At 42.2% G+C, this 17,233-nt stretch overlaps 1 protein-coding gene across 1 annotated transcript in view; it reads left to right on the top strand.

The window, feature by feature from the left end:
* Positions 1 to 16,884, top strand: part of RUFY3 (RUN and FYVE domain containing 3) — a 42,507-nt gene extending 25,623 nt beyond the window's left edge. The window contains exons 4-13 of the mRNA XM_029285649.1: positions 380 to 481; positions 2,080 to 2,203; positions 3,945 to 4,006; positions 6,705 to 6,770; positions 6,868 to 6,937; positions 8,600 to 8,692; positions 9,398 to 9,481; positions 11,878 to 12,045; positions 13,642 to 13,739; positions 16,812 to 16,884. Of these exons, the coding sequence (XP_029141482.1) occupies positions 380 to 481; positions 2,080 to 2,203; positions 3,945 to 4,006; positions 6,705 to 6,770; positions 6,868 to 6,937; positions 8,600 to 8,692; positions 9,398 to 9,481; positions 11,878 to 12,045; positions 13,642 to 13,739; positions 16,812 to 16,884 (940 nt within the window). The remainder of the gene's footprint in view (positions 1 to 379; positions 482 to 2,079; positions 2,204 to 3,944; positions 4,007 to 6,704; positions 6,771 to 6,867; positions 6,938 to 8,599; positions 8,693 to 9,397; positions 9,482 to 11,877; positions 12,046 to 13,641; positions 13,740 to 16,811) is intronic.
* Positions 16,885 to 17,233: the final 349 nt, after the last annotated feature.

Here is a 17,233-nt window from a genome sequence, read left to right as displayed (position 1 = left end):
GGTCAAGTAATGGGAGATCAATCCATCATGCAGTCCTTATGCCCCAAACTGCCAACCTCCCAGTCAACAAGCCTAACGTCTTAACCACACAGCCACTGCTAACTGATTCTTAATCAAGTTATAACACTTCTAAGAGTATGATTGGAAAAAATACTTCAAATAAAATTCACACTCAAGTCAGTTTTTCACCCTGTGCATTAGGATACACTGCTTCCCTCTTCTCAGCCACCGCACCCTTCTTTTATTTACTTTTTTCTAATTGGAGGGGGAAAAATAGTCGCCCACTTTTATTGTTGAGTTTGTGTGCAGAATTCGGCACTTAGATGACATGCCACCTTATGTGTAACAACATTTATCATTTGTCTTTGGGACTTGGTAGGACTCCCGTGGGAAGGGGAAGAGCCTGGCTGCGTCTGGCATTAATGCAGAAGAAACTTTCAGAGTACATGAAAGCCTTGATAAACAGACGGGAAATTCTCAGGTAAGAACTTGGTTCATCCTTGAATGGAAATCCCTGTAAACTGGCATCCATGACATAAACCAGTTGCTCTCTTTTAAGCAGTCTTTCCATACTACATACATACTGTTATTTTCACCGTTCTAAAATTTTTAAGAGGAGGAAATTTAAAAAATTCCCTTTGGGGGACTTGTTAAAATACATCATGTCAGGAGCAAGCAACCGTAGACTCTCATAAGTAGCCAAAGTCAGTAACTTTATTGTTTACCACTTACGTTACAAGAATCTTCCCAGACTGCTTGCCTTCCCCTGGGAGCAACCAGATAAGGCTTCATGGATCTTGAGGGAGTCAAGCTAAATGCCACTTGCAACCGTGCAATGATTCCAAGCTTGGCCCTCACTTGACTCCTCCTTCCAGCCTAGCTGGCAGTTTCCGAACCCATTGTGCACTCAGATCCTTGCTCTCTAACCTGTGAGATACCACACAATAAACTGCAATGATACCTATGCACATGCCTTTTGTTTACTTTGATATAATAGTAAAACATGTATGTGTGTTTCTCTGATGGATCTTTGGAGTTCCGTTTGGTTCCTCTGAATGGTGAGGGCCCTGACTCCTCTGTCATTCCAATTGCCAGGTTGAAATATTCTAACCTTGGACAACAGAATAGGAATTCTAGCTTGCATAATATAGTTCCCGTAAAACATGGCTAAGGTAAAAGAATGCAGCTAAAACTCTTCTTCAGATCCTGCTGCTCAAGGTGGCTGGAAAATGGGGGCCATGCCCACTTAGAGGTGAAGACCCCCTGTTGCCCGTTGCCCTACGTTGATTGCATGCCTTGTGGCTTCAGGCGAATGATTGAAAAATGATAGATGAAGGGGTCCCGCCATAGAGATTCCATTCTAAAATGAAGTGATGGGTGAGCTTATTTAATAATAATAAAGTGAACTTAGGTAATGTAGAACCCAAAGGGTGTGTGAGCACCAGGTTGTTTTGCTGTGTATAAACTTCTCATGTCCTCAGAAGGTTGAGGGCAGGTAAGCTGGATATGAATCTTCATAGCCAAATCAGCTATACATGTAAAGAGTGTGTATGTAAAAGAACTTGCCATTATGTAAACAGCTATTTACTTAACAACTACTCAGTTTAACCCCGACGATGCCTGGAGAGACAAATGGTCCAAGGTACTTTCTTGACTTGTGGCCTGACCATTAGTGATCCCTCTACCAAACCACCTGGTTTGCTTTGTCTATTTGAAATTGAACAGAATTAGGTGTGATACTGGAAGAAGTGCCTCGGGGATGGAAAAAGTCCCCTTGTTGCGATTGAGGTGTTGATACGCAAACTGTTAAGCGTATTGTGCAAGATTCCCCATGACGTGTGTTCTCTGGTTCCCTAGAAGAGCTGCATGAAGCAACGCCAGAGACTGAATTGGATAGTCAGTTATGAGGCCACTGCCATACTCCCATAGACGTTTTACTTCTACTTACGTAGACTGTGTATGCCTAATAATAATAATAATAAAATAAATAAAAATTCCAAATCCAGGCTGAACATCTGGCAGACTGTGCGATGATTAATGATGATGATGTAACAATTTATATTTCAATATGTTTTGCAGTGAATTTTACGAACCAAATGCCCTCATGATGGAGGAAGAAGGTGCTATAATCGCTGGACTTTTAGTGGGCCTCAATGTCATTGATGCAAATTTTTGCATGAAAGGAGAAGACTTGGATTCTCAGGTACCGGATCTTTAGTTTACATATAATTGGGGGTGACCTACTGCGTCCTCCTGAGTTACTATAGCTTGTAGATAACAATTAGCTTTCTTGCATTTGGGCTATTGAATTCTGAGCCTGTGTCAGGGAATTGTGCAGCTGTCCAGATAAAGTCAGAGACACTAACAAAAACTTGTAGTTTTGTCATCATCCAAAACCAGAAAATACAAGATAGTCAAGAACACAGGAACATCATGAGGTAAATGTCTGTGGAGATTCTCAGTCACCGAGGTCATGGCTGTCCCAAGATACTTTTTCAGGAGGCAACTGGACTTTCTTGTTTTCCTTTGAAGGCATTTCGCTTCTCATCCAAGAAGTTTCTTCAGCCCTGACTGGATGGTGGGGAATGGAAGGTTTTATATTCCTTGCAGACTACTGGTCATTTGCATTCTTTTAGAGAGTCGTTGAAACCATTTGGAGGTTCACCTGTGTCCTCAGGGTCACTACAACAATTCACTAAAAGAATGCAAATGACCAGCTGTCTGCACGGAATATAAATCCTGCCATTCCCCACCATCCAGTCAGGGCTGAAGAAGCTTCTTGGATGAGAAGCAAAACGTCTTCAAAGAAAAACAAGGAAGTCCAGTGGCCTCCTGAAAAAGCACCTTTGGAACAATCATGAGGTAAATTAAACAGTATATAGAACACACTGAAGAGAAAAAGGCGGGGAAAAAGGGAAACGCCCCCTTTATGCTTACGGCAATCAATCATAGCGTAGATTGTCTCATGCATGAGTCAGCACTCTTCAACCAATCAATTGCAACTGTGTGTTCTGGCCTATTGTGCACTTTAGTGTTCCATCTACTAAATTCAATATCCTAACAGCGTGCCAAATCAGATGTGACTTAGTACTAAGTGGATAGAGAATTCTGGGAAACGAAGTCCAAGGTGTTGAGGTTGAGAAATACTGCTCTACTACAAGGAAGATAACCTTGGTGAGGGTGACTGGGGAGAAACATATTTTAAGTCCAGAACACGAAGCAACTGAGGCAGACACCTATCTAATTCAGTGAACTATAAGGAGGAGGAGCTGGACCGTTTTGTGATTATAGCCCATCTCAATAAAAAATAAATTTAGCCTTTCTGGCATTGATTTCTTGGCCTCGCTGCTTAATGGGGCTGACATCAATCTTGCGAGTCATGATTGTGCCATGATTGCTGAAAATGCCTAGATGAATCACACAGGTGAATAGAATAGAATAAAGCTGGAAGGGACTTTGGAGGTCTTCTAGTCCAGCCCCCCGCTTAAGCAGGAGAACCTATACTGTGTCAGATAGGTGAACGTCTAGTCTCTTCTTAAAAATCTCCAGTGATGGGGTGCCCACGATTTCTGATGGCAAGCTGTTCCACTGGTTGATTTTCCTCACTGTCAGGAAGTTTCTCCTTAATTCCAGGTTGCTTCTCTCTTTAATCAGCTTCCAATCATTGTTTCTCGTCCTTCCTTCTGGTTCTTTGGTGAACAATCTGGCCCCCTCTGCCTTGTGGCAGCCCCTCAGATACTGGAAGATTGCTATCATGTCTCCCCTATTTCTTCTTTTCTTTAGACTAGCCAAACCCAAGTCCCGCAGCCATTCTTAGTATGTTTTAGCCTCCAGGCCTTTGATAATTTGATAAGTTGATCAGTTGATGTTACAGTATAAGAGGAGTAAAATGACAAAAAGTGCAAGTGTCGGTCATGAAGTATTATTGCTGTCTTCTCTTGTAGGTTGGCGTTATTGATTTTTCAATGTATTTGAAGGATGGCAGTAGCAGTAAGGGCAGTGAAGGGTAAGTCCTCTGATTCCTATCCAGAATCTGTATTTTAGATGCTTCTCTGAAGCTCTGTTATAAGAGCATTTTGCCAATTTTACTGCTTGGTTCTTTCTTATTCTTGTCACCCTAGTGGGAAATGCCAGATATTAGCATCTTATTGTAATGATGTCTAGGGTTACAGGTAGGCCTCAACTTACAACAGTTCCCTTAGAGACGGTTTAAAGTTACAATGGCCCTGAAAAAAGTGACTGATGACCATTTTCCACACTTAACAACTGTTGCAGGCTCCCCGTGGTCACGTGACCAAAATTCGGATGCTCGGCAACCGACTCCTATTTATGACGGTTTCAGTGGCCCAGGGTCACGTGATCAGCTTTTGCGACCTTCTGACAAGCAAAGACAATGGGGAAGCCGGATTCACTTAACAACCGCATGACTAATTTAACAACCGAAGTGATTCACCTTACAGTTGTGTCAACAAAGGTCGTAAAGTGGGGCAAAGTTCACTTAACAACAAAAATTTGGGGCTCAATCGTGGTCGTAAGTTGTTGAACTTGTGGAACGTTCGTGAAGGGAAAAAGAAGTCATGAAAACTTTAACATGCTAATCTGAGCCAGTTTAGTCAGGACTTTTCAACCAGTGGTACGGGTACCACCTGTGGTACATTGGCACCTGGCAGGTGGTACGCGACCATCCTAGAAAAGTGGTAGCGGGGGAGGGGAATGAGCTGAACCCGTGGCAGCACCGCACAAGCCTGAGCGAGAGATGGCTGGAGCTGCAGGGCTGTCAGGGCTCAGCGGAAGCGCCAGGATTAGTACCATTTTTCCAGCTGATCGGCGCTTCTTTGGGGCTGTCGGCTCAGTGGAAGCGCCAGGATCAGCGCCAGGTTCCAGCTGGAGCTCGGTGCTGATCCTGGTGCTTCTGCTGAGCCCTGAAGAAGCACCAATCAGCTGGAAAACAGCACTGATCCTGGCGTTTCTGCTGAGCCCAGAAGAAGCGCCGATCAGCTGGAATGTTGCAGCATCTCTAGGGTCTTGTGATTTACATTCAGACGCTTGGCAACTGATTCATATTTATGACGGTCACAGTGTCCCAGGGTCATGTGAAGTGACCAAAACCTGCTGCAACCACCCAGTTTAGTGTACTGGTTAAAGACACTGAGCTAGAAACCAGAACACTGGGAGTTCTAGTCCTGTCTTAGATACAAAACCACCTGGGTGAATATGGACCCTCTCAGGCCTATGATAAAGTTGACAAGGACAAACCACTTCTGAAGCTGTTGTCAAGAAAACTGCAGGGACTTGCCAAGAATCAGCACTAAATCGAAGGCACATGTTAATCCACAGGTAGTCCGCCCTTAGCAATTCAGCTGTCTTTCAAGCTTATGTCAGCGATGAGCAAGGAGACATGAACGGTCCTCAAAATTGCAAGTCTCCCTGGTCACACGAATACAAGTGTTTAGCAACTAGCGGCACAACGAGGGTAATCACAGCACTGCATCATTTTATGATCGGTCGTGGTAATGTGATATTGTCTTTAATGAGCACAATTGGAACTGCTCTCATAAGTCAGTACGGTCCCGTGATTTTTCAATTTATGATGAGGTCACTTCGCGGCAGAGTTGTCAGTTCCAATTACGGTCATTAAGTAAGGACTTGCTGCAATAGGTTTGAATTTCTGTCATATACTATAGAAGCAGTTATCTGGCTTATAAAAAGCCTCTTGGTGCCGTTTGGTGCAGCAGTGAATTAAATATGAAATTTTAATCTAAAGTGACTCCTAACCATGCAAAAGGAAGTCTTGTTTTTTCTGATTACCATCTATTTCATAACATATTTTTGTTCCATCATTTCACAAGGCTTCAGATGTGGAGGCCATAGCGAAAGCAATCCGTAATTCACACAGTTTCTTGCTAAAAGGGCCTGGCTGGGGTTTATGTGTGATGTTGCTGAACACCTCTAGAGGCAACTGAGTTGAGGAAAGCTGGTTTAGCTTAGAGTTACTTGTCTGCTTTACAGTTTTGTCATTTCAGCACCCATTTTTTATTTGTTTTTCCAAAGTTAAAAAAGTTAAAAATAAACTGAAAGTCATCGCCCACTTTTATAGATTCGTGTTTATCTCTGTGGAACAGCAGCTTCTGGAGCAGGGGTGTCTAAGTGTGTGTAAGTGTGAGTTTGTCAAAGAGTCAGGATGGCAACTAGGAGTACTACTCATCACATATAAAAGGGTAGGATGTCTTCTCATAATCACCATCTTGACTTTTTTGACCTTTCCTGCAGATAGTATGGCTCTGAAGGCTGAATGTTGACTTGTCAGTTTAGACATTATGCAAATCTGTATTTATGACAAACAGTAATTTGCAAGCCTTTTCACATTATGGCTTCTAATTCTTTTCAGGCAATCATTTATTTATTATTTAATTCTAGGTTCTTAGTACATGTCAATTCAAGACCATAGTAGACCCTAAACATCTTAATGGTTGCTTAATGTAGTATGAATTTTCAAACAACTGTCAGTTGAATTGATGAGCATTATTTTGTTCTCATGTCAGAAAGAAATTGACGTCTGCTTTTCTAATTAATCTGTATTAATTACTGACTTTTTCATCAATGCTATAAACAAATTCTTCTTCCTAAACATATTGCTTTGCTCTGCAGTACTGCTTAATATTTCTCTCCATGCATGGTTAATATTCACTGTGTCCCATTTTCAGCGATGGTCAAATTACTGCAATTCTGGATCAGAAAAACTACGTAGAAGAACTCAATAGACATTTAAGGTAAAGAGGTAAATCTTCTGTAGAAAATTTGGTCAGTTTGTATTGAATTCTTAAGTTTCATAGCGTTACTACATGTCTTTTTTTTTTAATTGGACAGTGCTACAGTCAACAACCTGCAGACAAAGGTTGATGCTTTGGAAAAATCCAACACTAAACTAACTGAGGAGGTAGGTAGAAATGAAAGAAATGTAAGGGTTTTTTTTCCTGCTTAGGATAAAATTAAAAGAAACAACATTCACGTTTTAGGGACATTAGGATACATTCACAGTCCTAGGCTGCATTAACAGAGGGATAGAATCAAGATCACATGAAGTATTAATACTACTTTACAATGCCTTGGTAAGGCCACACTTGGAATACTGCATCCAGTTTTGGTCACCACGATGTAAAAAAGATGTTGAGACTCTAGAAAGACTACAGAGAAGAGCAACAAAGATGATTAGAGGTCTGGAGGCTAAAACATATAAGGAACGGTTTCTGGAATTGGGTATGTCTAGTTTAATGAAGAGAAGGACGAGGGGGGACAGGATAGCAGTGTTCCAGTATCTCAGGGGCTGCCACAAAGAAGAGGGAGTCAAGCTATTCTCCAAAGCACCTGAAGGCAGGACAAGAAGCAACGGATGGAAACTAACCAAGGAGAGAAGCAACCTAGAACTAAGGAGAAACTTCCTGACAGTGAGAACAATTAACCAGTGGAACAACCTGCCTCCAGAAGCGGTGAATGCTCCAACACTGGAAGTTTTTAAGAAAAAACTGGACAGCCATTTATCCGAAATGGTATAGGGTTTCCTGCCTGAGCAGGGGGTTGGACTTGATGACCTCCAAGGTCCCTTCCAACTTTATTATTATTATTATTATTATTATTATTATTATTATTATTATTATTATTATTATTATTATTATTATCATCATCATCATCATCATCATCATCATCATCATTATCATTATCATTATCATCATTATTAATTAGATCACTTCTAATTAGCTAATATCCCAGTCTGGTTCATACGTATCCCAGAATAATTTCAAATGCAAGAGATGCCAGATGAATTAACATTATGGGATGGAAATCTATCTGGCCTAGAGCACAGATGTCTAATAGAGAGTTACTCTATTGTGGAATTCTGCAAAGAATATTCTTTATGGCCCAAGTGTAATTGGACACACAAGGACTTTGTGTCCGGTGCATAAGGTCTCAGTGTACATACAAACAACAAGGTGATAAATCATAAGATACCAAGAGGAGTAGAGAACAGGAAAAACGAGAAGGATGATAGCAATACAATCCTACTACTTGGTTAGATATCCTTAGGCCTAAGACAGTGCTGTGGGAATTCGGTGTTCAGCAGAGTGATGCCAAGGGGGGGGGGGGGGAAGAAGCTACCTTTGTGCCTAGTTGTTTTGGCATGCCCTATAGCGGTGTCCCAAGGGGAGGAGTTGTGACAGTTTATGTCCAGGATGTGAGGGGTCTGTAGATATTTTCTCAGCCCTCTTTCTGGATTGTGCAGTATACAGGCCCTCAATGGAAGGCAGGCTGGTTGCAATTGGTTTTTTTTTTTTCCTGCTGTCCTAACCATCTGTTAGTGTGGGACACTAACAAGTACTGACGGAGCTGGAATCCAAATTGGAAAGTTTTTATTGTTCTGCAAGAAAACAAAACACTCTTGCACATACTTTTGCTGACGGCATTTGTCTCTTACCTGGACATTTTATGGAGTAGCGATTAAAAGACAGAAAGAAAAATATATACAGAGCTGCAGGTGAATTTGCAGGTCGCAACCCCCAACGTGGTAGATTTGTCTTCTCATGTGTGTTCTTGTGTAACGCAGCTTGCCGTTGCAAACAACAGAATTATAACACTGCAAGAAGAAATGGAGCGAGTCAAAGAGGAGAGTTCGTACATTTTGGAATCCAACCGAAAGGTTAGTTTTGTGTGTCTGTTATATGCAGCCATTGGGGAACTGCTTGGTTCTTATTTTCTCTTACGCGTCTCTAATATGGTTCATTTCATAAGACCTTTTTTATTCTCAATCAGAGGTAGTTCTCAACTTACGGCAGTTCGTTTAGTGACTGTTCAAAGTTACAGTGGCACTGAAAAAAGCGACTTACGGCCGTTTTTCACATTTACAACTGTTGTAGCCTTCCCCACGGTCACGTGATCAAAATCCAGACGTTTGGCCACTGACTCATATTTATGACAGTTGTAGTGTTACGGGGTCATGTGATCCCCTTTTGTGACCTTCTGACAAGCAAAGTCAATGGGGAAGCCAGATTTATTTAACAGCCGTGTTACTTACTTAACAACTGCAGTGATTCACTTAACAACTGTGGCAAGAAAGGTCGTAAAATGGGGTAAAACTCATTTAACGAATGTTTCACTTAGCAACAGAAGATTTGGGCTCAATCGTGGTCATAAATCAATTATATTATATTTGTATTATATTATATCTTCACATTTCTTTGTGTTTTGCATTGAGCATCCTCACTTGACTGCAGTAAATTGGGAGCACTAATCTCCGTCATTTGTTTGTTTTTCATTTGTTTATTAAATTTATATGCTGTCCATTTCATCTCGGTTAATAACCTTTCCATTCTGTTTGACTTAGTGATGTCTTCATTGATTACAGGTCAATAAGCAGGATCGAACTTCAGACGGACATGCCCTAACCGAAGCGAGGAAACAGTTAAAAGAGGAAACCCAGTTAAGACTGGTAAGGTGGAGAGCAGGTGAAGGGAAGTTAGGGCAGAATTACAACTCCTTGTAAATCCATCCTAGCATAGTCCGCGTAGAAGGATCCTGGAATTTGGAATTCAGCAACTTCGCAAAGAACAAAGTTTCCATTTTCCGGTTTTCATGTTTTGTGCAGTTATCAGAAAATTAGAAAAATAACTATTAGGAAAAGAACCGTAGGTTTCTTTCTATGCTGGTATGTTCCCGGAGAACAGGAAAATGGGGAAAAATTTGGCCAGATCTCAGTTATCTGCCAAGTCAAGGGTGTCATAATAGATATAGATAGTCCTCACCTTACAATCAGTCACTGTGTCCACTTTCCTACCGGATTGCTTAAAGCAGGGGTATCAAACTCAATTTCATTGAGGGCCGCATCAGCATTGCGGTTGCCCTCGGGGGGAGCCGGGGGTGTGTGGCCAGGGTGGGTGCAGCCTACTGGGTGGGCGTGGAGGGAGTGGGTGTGGCCTACTGGGTGGGCATGGCCAACTCTACATCGTTCGCTTCAAGGGTGCCTGTGGGGGCCTGGGCAGGAGTGGGACAGATCTGAGGGTCTCTGGCAGAAGGGGGTGGGACCGGGGCAAGCGCCAAGGCATGGTCCATTTCTTCATTCCTCACAAAGGGTGACCCCTCCCCAGCATGCACCCAGGGGGCGGGGCCGACACAACAGGGGCTGGTTCCTCGCTGTTTCCGGACGGCCTTGTGGAGCTAAGACTGAATGCGTTTCAGCATAGATGGCCACCACAAAATTGTACATGGGCTCCCGGCCGGCCTGGGCCAGGGCCAAGGCAGCGGGGGCCGTTCCCTCACTGTTTCCAGGATGGCTTCGCGGGCCACGTGAAACCACTTCGCGGGCCGCATTCGGCCCCCAGGCCTTGTGTTTGACATGTCTGGCTTAAAGTGACTGTTCGAAGTTAAAATGGACACACACCCCCGAAAACGTACTTAAGACCCATTCTGAAGTTCTGACAGCTGGTTCCGTCCCCCACTACTGATAAAACTACGTCTTCGGGGCTTTTTGGAAAAGCAACAAAGTGATATATATGCCACTACACCTACACACACAGACCCCAAAAGTGCAGAACGGTTCTAATGGCAAAGAAAAGGGTTGAATGTCATTTTCTCACACAGAATGCCTTTACAAAGAAAATATATATGAGAAAGTGGGAACTGTTTGTGAAAGGGTGAACTGCCTGTAAACATGATCCGATTTATTAAAAGGTGAAGTCCCACAGGTGCTTTTCCAAAAGGCAGCTGTGCTTTCTTGGGTTTTATTTTCTTGAAAACGTTTCATTTCACAACCTTCTTCCGTTCATGAGCCAAAGAAGCTTCTTGGATGAGAAGCGAAATGTTTTCAAGGAAAAACAACAACAAGAAAGTCCAGTTGCCTTTTGGAAAAGCAACTTTGCGACAACCATGATCTGGAGGATTGAGAATCTCCAGAGACCGGTGGTGGTGAACCTATGGCACGGGTGCCAGAGGCGGCACTCAGAGCCCTCTCGGTGGGCACGCGCGCCGTCGCCCCAGCCCCACCCCCCATGGCCCCCTCCTCACCAGCAGCCCCCCGGAGGAGAGTCGCCCAGGGCGTAGCCTGCACGGAGCAGCGCAGCCAAGGACATGGCAGCCGGGCAGCGAGGACAAGACTCCGCCCTCGCGCCTCATCGCCTGCAGATGATGCTGCGGGGCGCGGACAGAGGGCGTGGCCGCCATGATGCTGCTGGGCCACCTGGGCGATCTGCTGTGGCGGGCTGTGGAGGCGGTGGGTGGCCTTGCGGGCAGGAGAGGCAGGGGTGGGGCAGGGGCGAGGCGGTTTTGGGGCACTCGGTCTCTAAAAGGTTTGTCGTCACTGCCATAGACCTTAAGATATGAAGGTTTTTATGTGCCAGACCCCACTTTCTCAGATTTAAATATGCATACCTCTGTATGTTCACTCCACAATACCTATTGTAATTATTAGGGTTGGAAAAGACCTGCTCCAAGTTATCTCTGTGGCAAGCTAACCTTTTCCCTCTCCTAGACTCAACATAGAGCAAGGGTCCCCAACTCCTGGGCCGTGGACCGGTATCTTAGGAGCCGGTCCGCGCAAGTGAGTGAAACTTCATTTGTGCATGCATGGGATTAGGTAGCACACAAAACCATCTCCACCCACCCCCGTGGAAAAATGGTCTCCCATGAAACCAATCCCTAGTGCCAAAAGTTTTGGGGACCGCTAGCCTACAGAATTAATATCTTCTTCCGTCTTCTGAAGGAATGGAAAAAAAAATCACACTTCACTCAGTCCTGCCCTTTCTTGTGTTTTAGCCATTTCTTATAGGGGAGGGCAAGGCTTTCGAGCATCCACAGTCACCTGTAACGCCTGTATGTGTCTGCCTGCTTTAGGATGTGGAAAAAGAGCTTGAAATGCAGATCGGAATGAGACAAGAGATGGAGCTGGCCATGAAGATGCTGGAAAAGGACGTTTGTGAGAAGCAGGATGCGCTTGTGGTGCTCAGGCAACAACTGGATGATCTCAGGGCCCTAAAACTTGAACTTTCTTTCAAGCTGCAGGTAAATCAATAGGAATGGGTTAATTGAAAGGCACCTGCCTGTCGTCTTAGCTTTCATTTGAGAAAAATAGAGCTTTGGACATGGGAGAATAAGATGGCTTAGTTACAAAGCTTTGCCATGACACTGTGACTCTTTACCCTTTTCTCTTGGTTAATACGATTTTTTTTAATAAAAGTTTTTATTGAGTTTTATGGGATTAGGGAAGGGATAGGACCAGGATAGGGATTAAGGTTCAGGGTGGGGTTAGGATTGGGGTTGGAGTTGGGACAGGATTGCCCCCCAATAACATTTCCAAGCTTTAGCAAACAGACTATTATCCGGGTACATATGCTCAGTTAACATTAATTAATACAATAGTAAATAGCTGTAGTGAATATGATAAGCAATAATCATAAACAATATCAATCGGTCAATACGTATCATTCTTCTTGCTAATATATATTCAAAATAACATATCAGATTCATTTCTCACTAGTTCGTTTTCCTAACCATTGGTAAAATTTATCCCACGTTTTAAAATAAACTGAATCTTCTTTCTCTTTAATCTCTAAAGTTATCCCAGTGATGGCGAACCTTTTAGAGACCGAGTGCCCAAACTGCAACCCAAAACTCACTTATGCATCATCGGGTGCCGGGTGGGTGTGGCCCATTGGGTGGGCGTGGCTGCGGTGGTACTAAAAAGCAGACTGGGTGGGACTAAAAAGTTCAATCAATCAATTCCAACTTTGCAAGATCTTTTTTTTTTCCCGTGAGAAGTTGAAATTGATTGATTGAACCTCTTTTTTTTTGTACATAGTGGCGGAAGCCTAAAGCGAAAAGGTTTTATAAAATCCAGCTGAAGGCCTAGGACTGGGGCGACGGCGCGCGTGCCCACAGAGAGGGCTCTGAGTGCCGCCTCTGGCACCCGTGCCATAGATTCGCCACCACTGGCCTAGAGCATCTATATATAAATAAAAATGTAAATGTTCGTTTGTTCAAAATCTTAAATCTCCGAATGTTCTTCACCGGTTGCTTTGAAATTTTGATACAACGTTGCATTCGAATATGCGCGTGTTTTTATATACCTACATTATATAGATGTCACACCTGTGACAGGTAAAAACATGCTTTTTTTGAAAAATAGCGCCATCTGTTGGACGTAAAAGCAACACACGCTACGATTTTACGATTCCATTTCAATGTTTCCGATTTACGATCCATTTACGATTTCCAAATTTCCAATTTTACGATTCCATTTCAATGTTTCCGATTGCATTGTTAAATTGAATTTTCATAGATTTCGATTTATTTTCATTTTGATTTAATTATTTCATGTGACATTGCGTTGGAATTGATGCACAGACAATGGAACAACAACAAATATTGTATGCCCACAAGCATTGTGAAATTAAACATGTTAGAAACGTGCGCTTTCTCTTTTCTTTCTTTTCCATTTAGCCAGACTGAGCCACAGCAACAGGTGGCCGGGTACAGCTAGTGGCAAAATAAATGCATGCAAAATATTTTGCACATGGTGATCGTTGCTCATATATTAAATGTGACCTCATCATCTTTAAGGATAAGTAAGCATAGCTGTTGCTCTCTTTTTTCTTTTAGAGTTCAGACCTGGGAATGAAGCAGAAGAGTGAATTGAATAGCCGCCTGGAGGAGAAGACCAGTCAAATGGCTGCTACAATTAAACTGCTGGAACAGAGGTAAACTCGAAACCCGTTTATCCAAGCAAGCTAAAATTGTGATTTTATATTCATTCTTTCATTCATTCTTGGGTTACAGGAAACTCGTTTTCTAAGTTTTTAAGTTTCCTAAACTTGTTTCTTGCAAGGACCAGTCTCTCATCATTAGTCTGTTGCAGAAAAAAAAATTGGGAAATATTCACCTGCATGTTATATAATAGCACTGACATAGCTTCAGGCCAAGTTTTTTCCAAGTCACCAAAAGGTTACACCACCTGCTTGTAAGTACCGTAGATCATTTGAGATCGGCAACAAGCCACAGCAGCTTTAGATGGCAGCAAAGAGCTGGATGTTCTTGTAGCTCTCTACTGCCATCTACAGGTTTGTAATCCACATGTGATATGTTCATTTTTCTCAGAGAAGGAAAAATTCTGCAGCGCGTTTCAAGGATGGGATTCACCCATAAGCGGGAACAATTGTGTTGCTACTGAACAAGCCCTGTAAGAGGGCTTCCATCCTGATTCTTTACTTGGGATTTAAGAAGCATCTGCAGACCCTTGCAAAACCCGTAGTAGAATGGCAGTCAGGACATTAATGTACATATCATATAGCTACTCTATAACTAAATACAGATAGTCCTCGCCTTACAACAGACCGTTTAGTGACCGTTCGAAATGACAACCGCCCTGAAAAAGGTGACATGTGACCGTTTTTCACACTTACAGCCATTGCAGCGTATCAGTGGTCACGTGATCAAAATTCAGAGGCTTGGCAACTGACTCACATTTATGACGGTTGCAGTGTCCCCGGGGGTCACGTGATCCCCCTTTTGCGACCTTCTGACAAGCAAAGTCAATGGGGAAGCCAGATTCACTTAACAATTAGGTTACCAACTTATCAACTGGTCGTACGTTGAGGACTACCGGTGCATTTCCAAATACACCAGCATTACAGTTCCTAACATTTTCAGCCATTGCTTTTCAATGTCTACCAATTTGAAGACACAGGCTAGTTCTAATAAAAAACTTAATCCTCTTAATCTAACCACCTCCAGACATCATCATCCAGGCTGAATCTAAACTAGTCTAAGCCGTTCTGATTTAATGACAGTATTTAAAGGGGGGGGTACGTGCTATGAATAAAATTACTTGCCAATAAAGGTAAAGTTCTGAGTTCTTCATTTAACTACCCCAGAATAATTAATTACAAACATATTTCTCTTAATCTTAATGTGCACGGTTAGTTTTGGCGACAGAGATTGATAATTTAATGTAAAATTGGAAAAGTCAGAATGTAACTCTTACGTTCTCCATTTCTTTATAAACTGAAATCTAGTTGATATAATGTGCTGTAAAATTAATAATAATAGTAAAGTTGGAAGGGACCTTGGAGGTCATCTAGTCCAACCCCCTGCTTAGGCAGGAAACCCTATACCATTTCAGACAAATGGCTGTCCAATCTCTTCTTAAAAATTTCCAGTGTTGGAGCATTCACTGCTTCTGGAGGCAGGTTGTTCCACTGGTTAATTGTTCTCACTGTCAGGAAGTTTCTCCTTAGTTCTAGGTTGCTTCTCTCCTTGATTAGTTTCCACCCGTAGCTTCTTGTCCTGCCTTCAGGCGCTTTGGAGAATAGCTTGACTCCCTCTTCTTTGGGGCAGCCCCTGAGATACTGGAACGCTGCTATCATGTCCCCCCTCGTCCTTCTCTTCATTAAATTAGACATACCCAATTCCAGCAACCGTTCCTTATATGCCTTAGCCCCCAGTCCCATATCGGGTTTCCAACCGATAGTTGGAATCATATCCTGTGGTAGGCCGTATGATTAGCTTACTTTTGATGCAACCCAGCGGTCATTAAGGAGAGTGGGGCTATAAAGGGATTAAAGATCTGATCCCAACTCGATTATAATTTTAACAGATAGATATTTTAATTACTGAAGACATTAAAAAAAGTCTTCATGAATTTTTTTTCTGATGTTTGGAAAAGGATCCAGTTTCAAAAAATGAATATTTAACACTGTTGAATCAGATGTTGCAATGATTGAAAATCGGGTTAATGTACGTGTGTCAAAAGAAATAGAAATAAACAGAGAGTGGAACAGTGCACAGACTCAGTAGAATGATCTGACAATGCATGAAGTTGTCATCTTTTAAAGCTAAGTAAATCTGGAAAAGGTCGATGCATGGATGGGAAGGAAACGTAAGAAATTTACACATATTATTTTGGATCCTACAAGGAAAATATAGAGGATACAGTATAATCTTGTAACTGATTTGTATACCAACCCAAAAAATGTAGGCCATAACCATCATTTACAATCCATGATGGTTGGGTTGTGTGACATGCTAAGATCACCTAGCATATCACATTGTGACTTAATGAGATGTTCGAATTGAACCCAATAAATTAAATGCTAGCAATTCGAGAAAACATTTGCCACTTCAGGTAAGTCCTTGACTTACGACCACATTTGAGCCCCAGATTTCTGTTGTTAAGCGAGAAAGTTATTCACTGAGTTTTGCCCTGTTTTACAACTTTTCTTGCTGTTAATCACTGCTGTTTTTAAGATAGTAACACGGTTATAAAGTGAACCTGGGTCCCCCATTGGTTTTGCTTGTCAGAAATTTGCAAAAGGCGATCACATGACCCCGGGCCAATGCCACCGTCATAAGTACATGCCAGTTGCCAAGTGTCTGAATTTTGATCACGTGATCCTGGGAACACCACAGTCGCGCACGAAAAATGGTCATAAGTCACTTTTTTCATTGCTATTATAACTTCAAATGGTCACTAAGCAAAAGGCTGTAAGTCAAGGCCCTCCTGTAAAGGAGTCTAAAACATACATCACTCCTCAATTTTGAAAAGACGTAACTTTATTTGAGATATGCATGCATTGATGTGCCTTGTTCTTATGAAGCGAAGTTCCAAGAGTTTAAATGATATTTAAGCTGTGCTTATTTAAAGTACTGTAATATATAACCACTGATATCTGTTCAATTAACTGGTACTTTCTTTTATTGCGTATTTTCTCTGCTCCAATCCCCCATTTTCCACATATCATTTTTGTTTCCTTTTTTTCCCACCCCCCTTATAGCGAAAAGGATTTGGTGAAACAGGCAAAAACCTTAAATAGCGCAGCAAACAAATTAATTCAGAAGCCGCACTAGACATTTTAATTTTTGCAGCCGGTCACATCGCAACTCTGACATCTCAGCGCTGTTACGAGCGAAGAGCAAAACAAAAAAATTGAGAATTTAGATGTCAGAATTACATGTTGTCACTAAAGTCGACGTGGAATTTGATGGGGATTTTTTTTTTTAAAAAAAAAAGGTTTTATTCGGGAACAGAAAAATTAACTTCTAGCTTCCCCTTTCCCTGGTTAACGCTTAAACTTTATTAAAATACGAGCAATTCGATCAGTGAGTACTCCAGAAAGAAGATAGAATTAAAATCAGATTTGTGGCTACGTACATGCAATTGTGTATACCGCACATTTTTGTTTTAGCTTTTACAACA

The sequence above is a fragment of the Protobothrops mucrosquamatus genome, unplaced genomic scaffold (genome assembly GCF_001527695.2).
Source record: "Protobothrops mucrosquamatus isolate PMUCROS unplaced genomic scaffold, P.Mucros_1.0 scaffold2007, whole genome shotgun sequence".
Taxonomy (NCBI): Eukaryota; Metazoa; Chordata; class Lepidosauria; order Squamata; family Viperidae; genus Protobothrops; species Protobothrops mucrosquamatus.
Note: the sequence above shows the minus strand (reverse complement) of the source record. Positions and strands in the feature narration are given on the sequence as shown.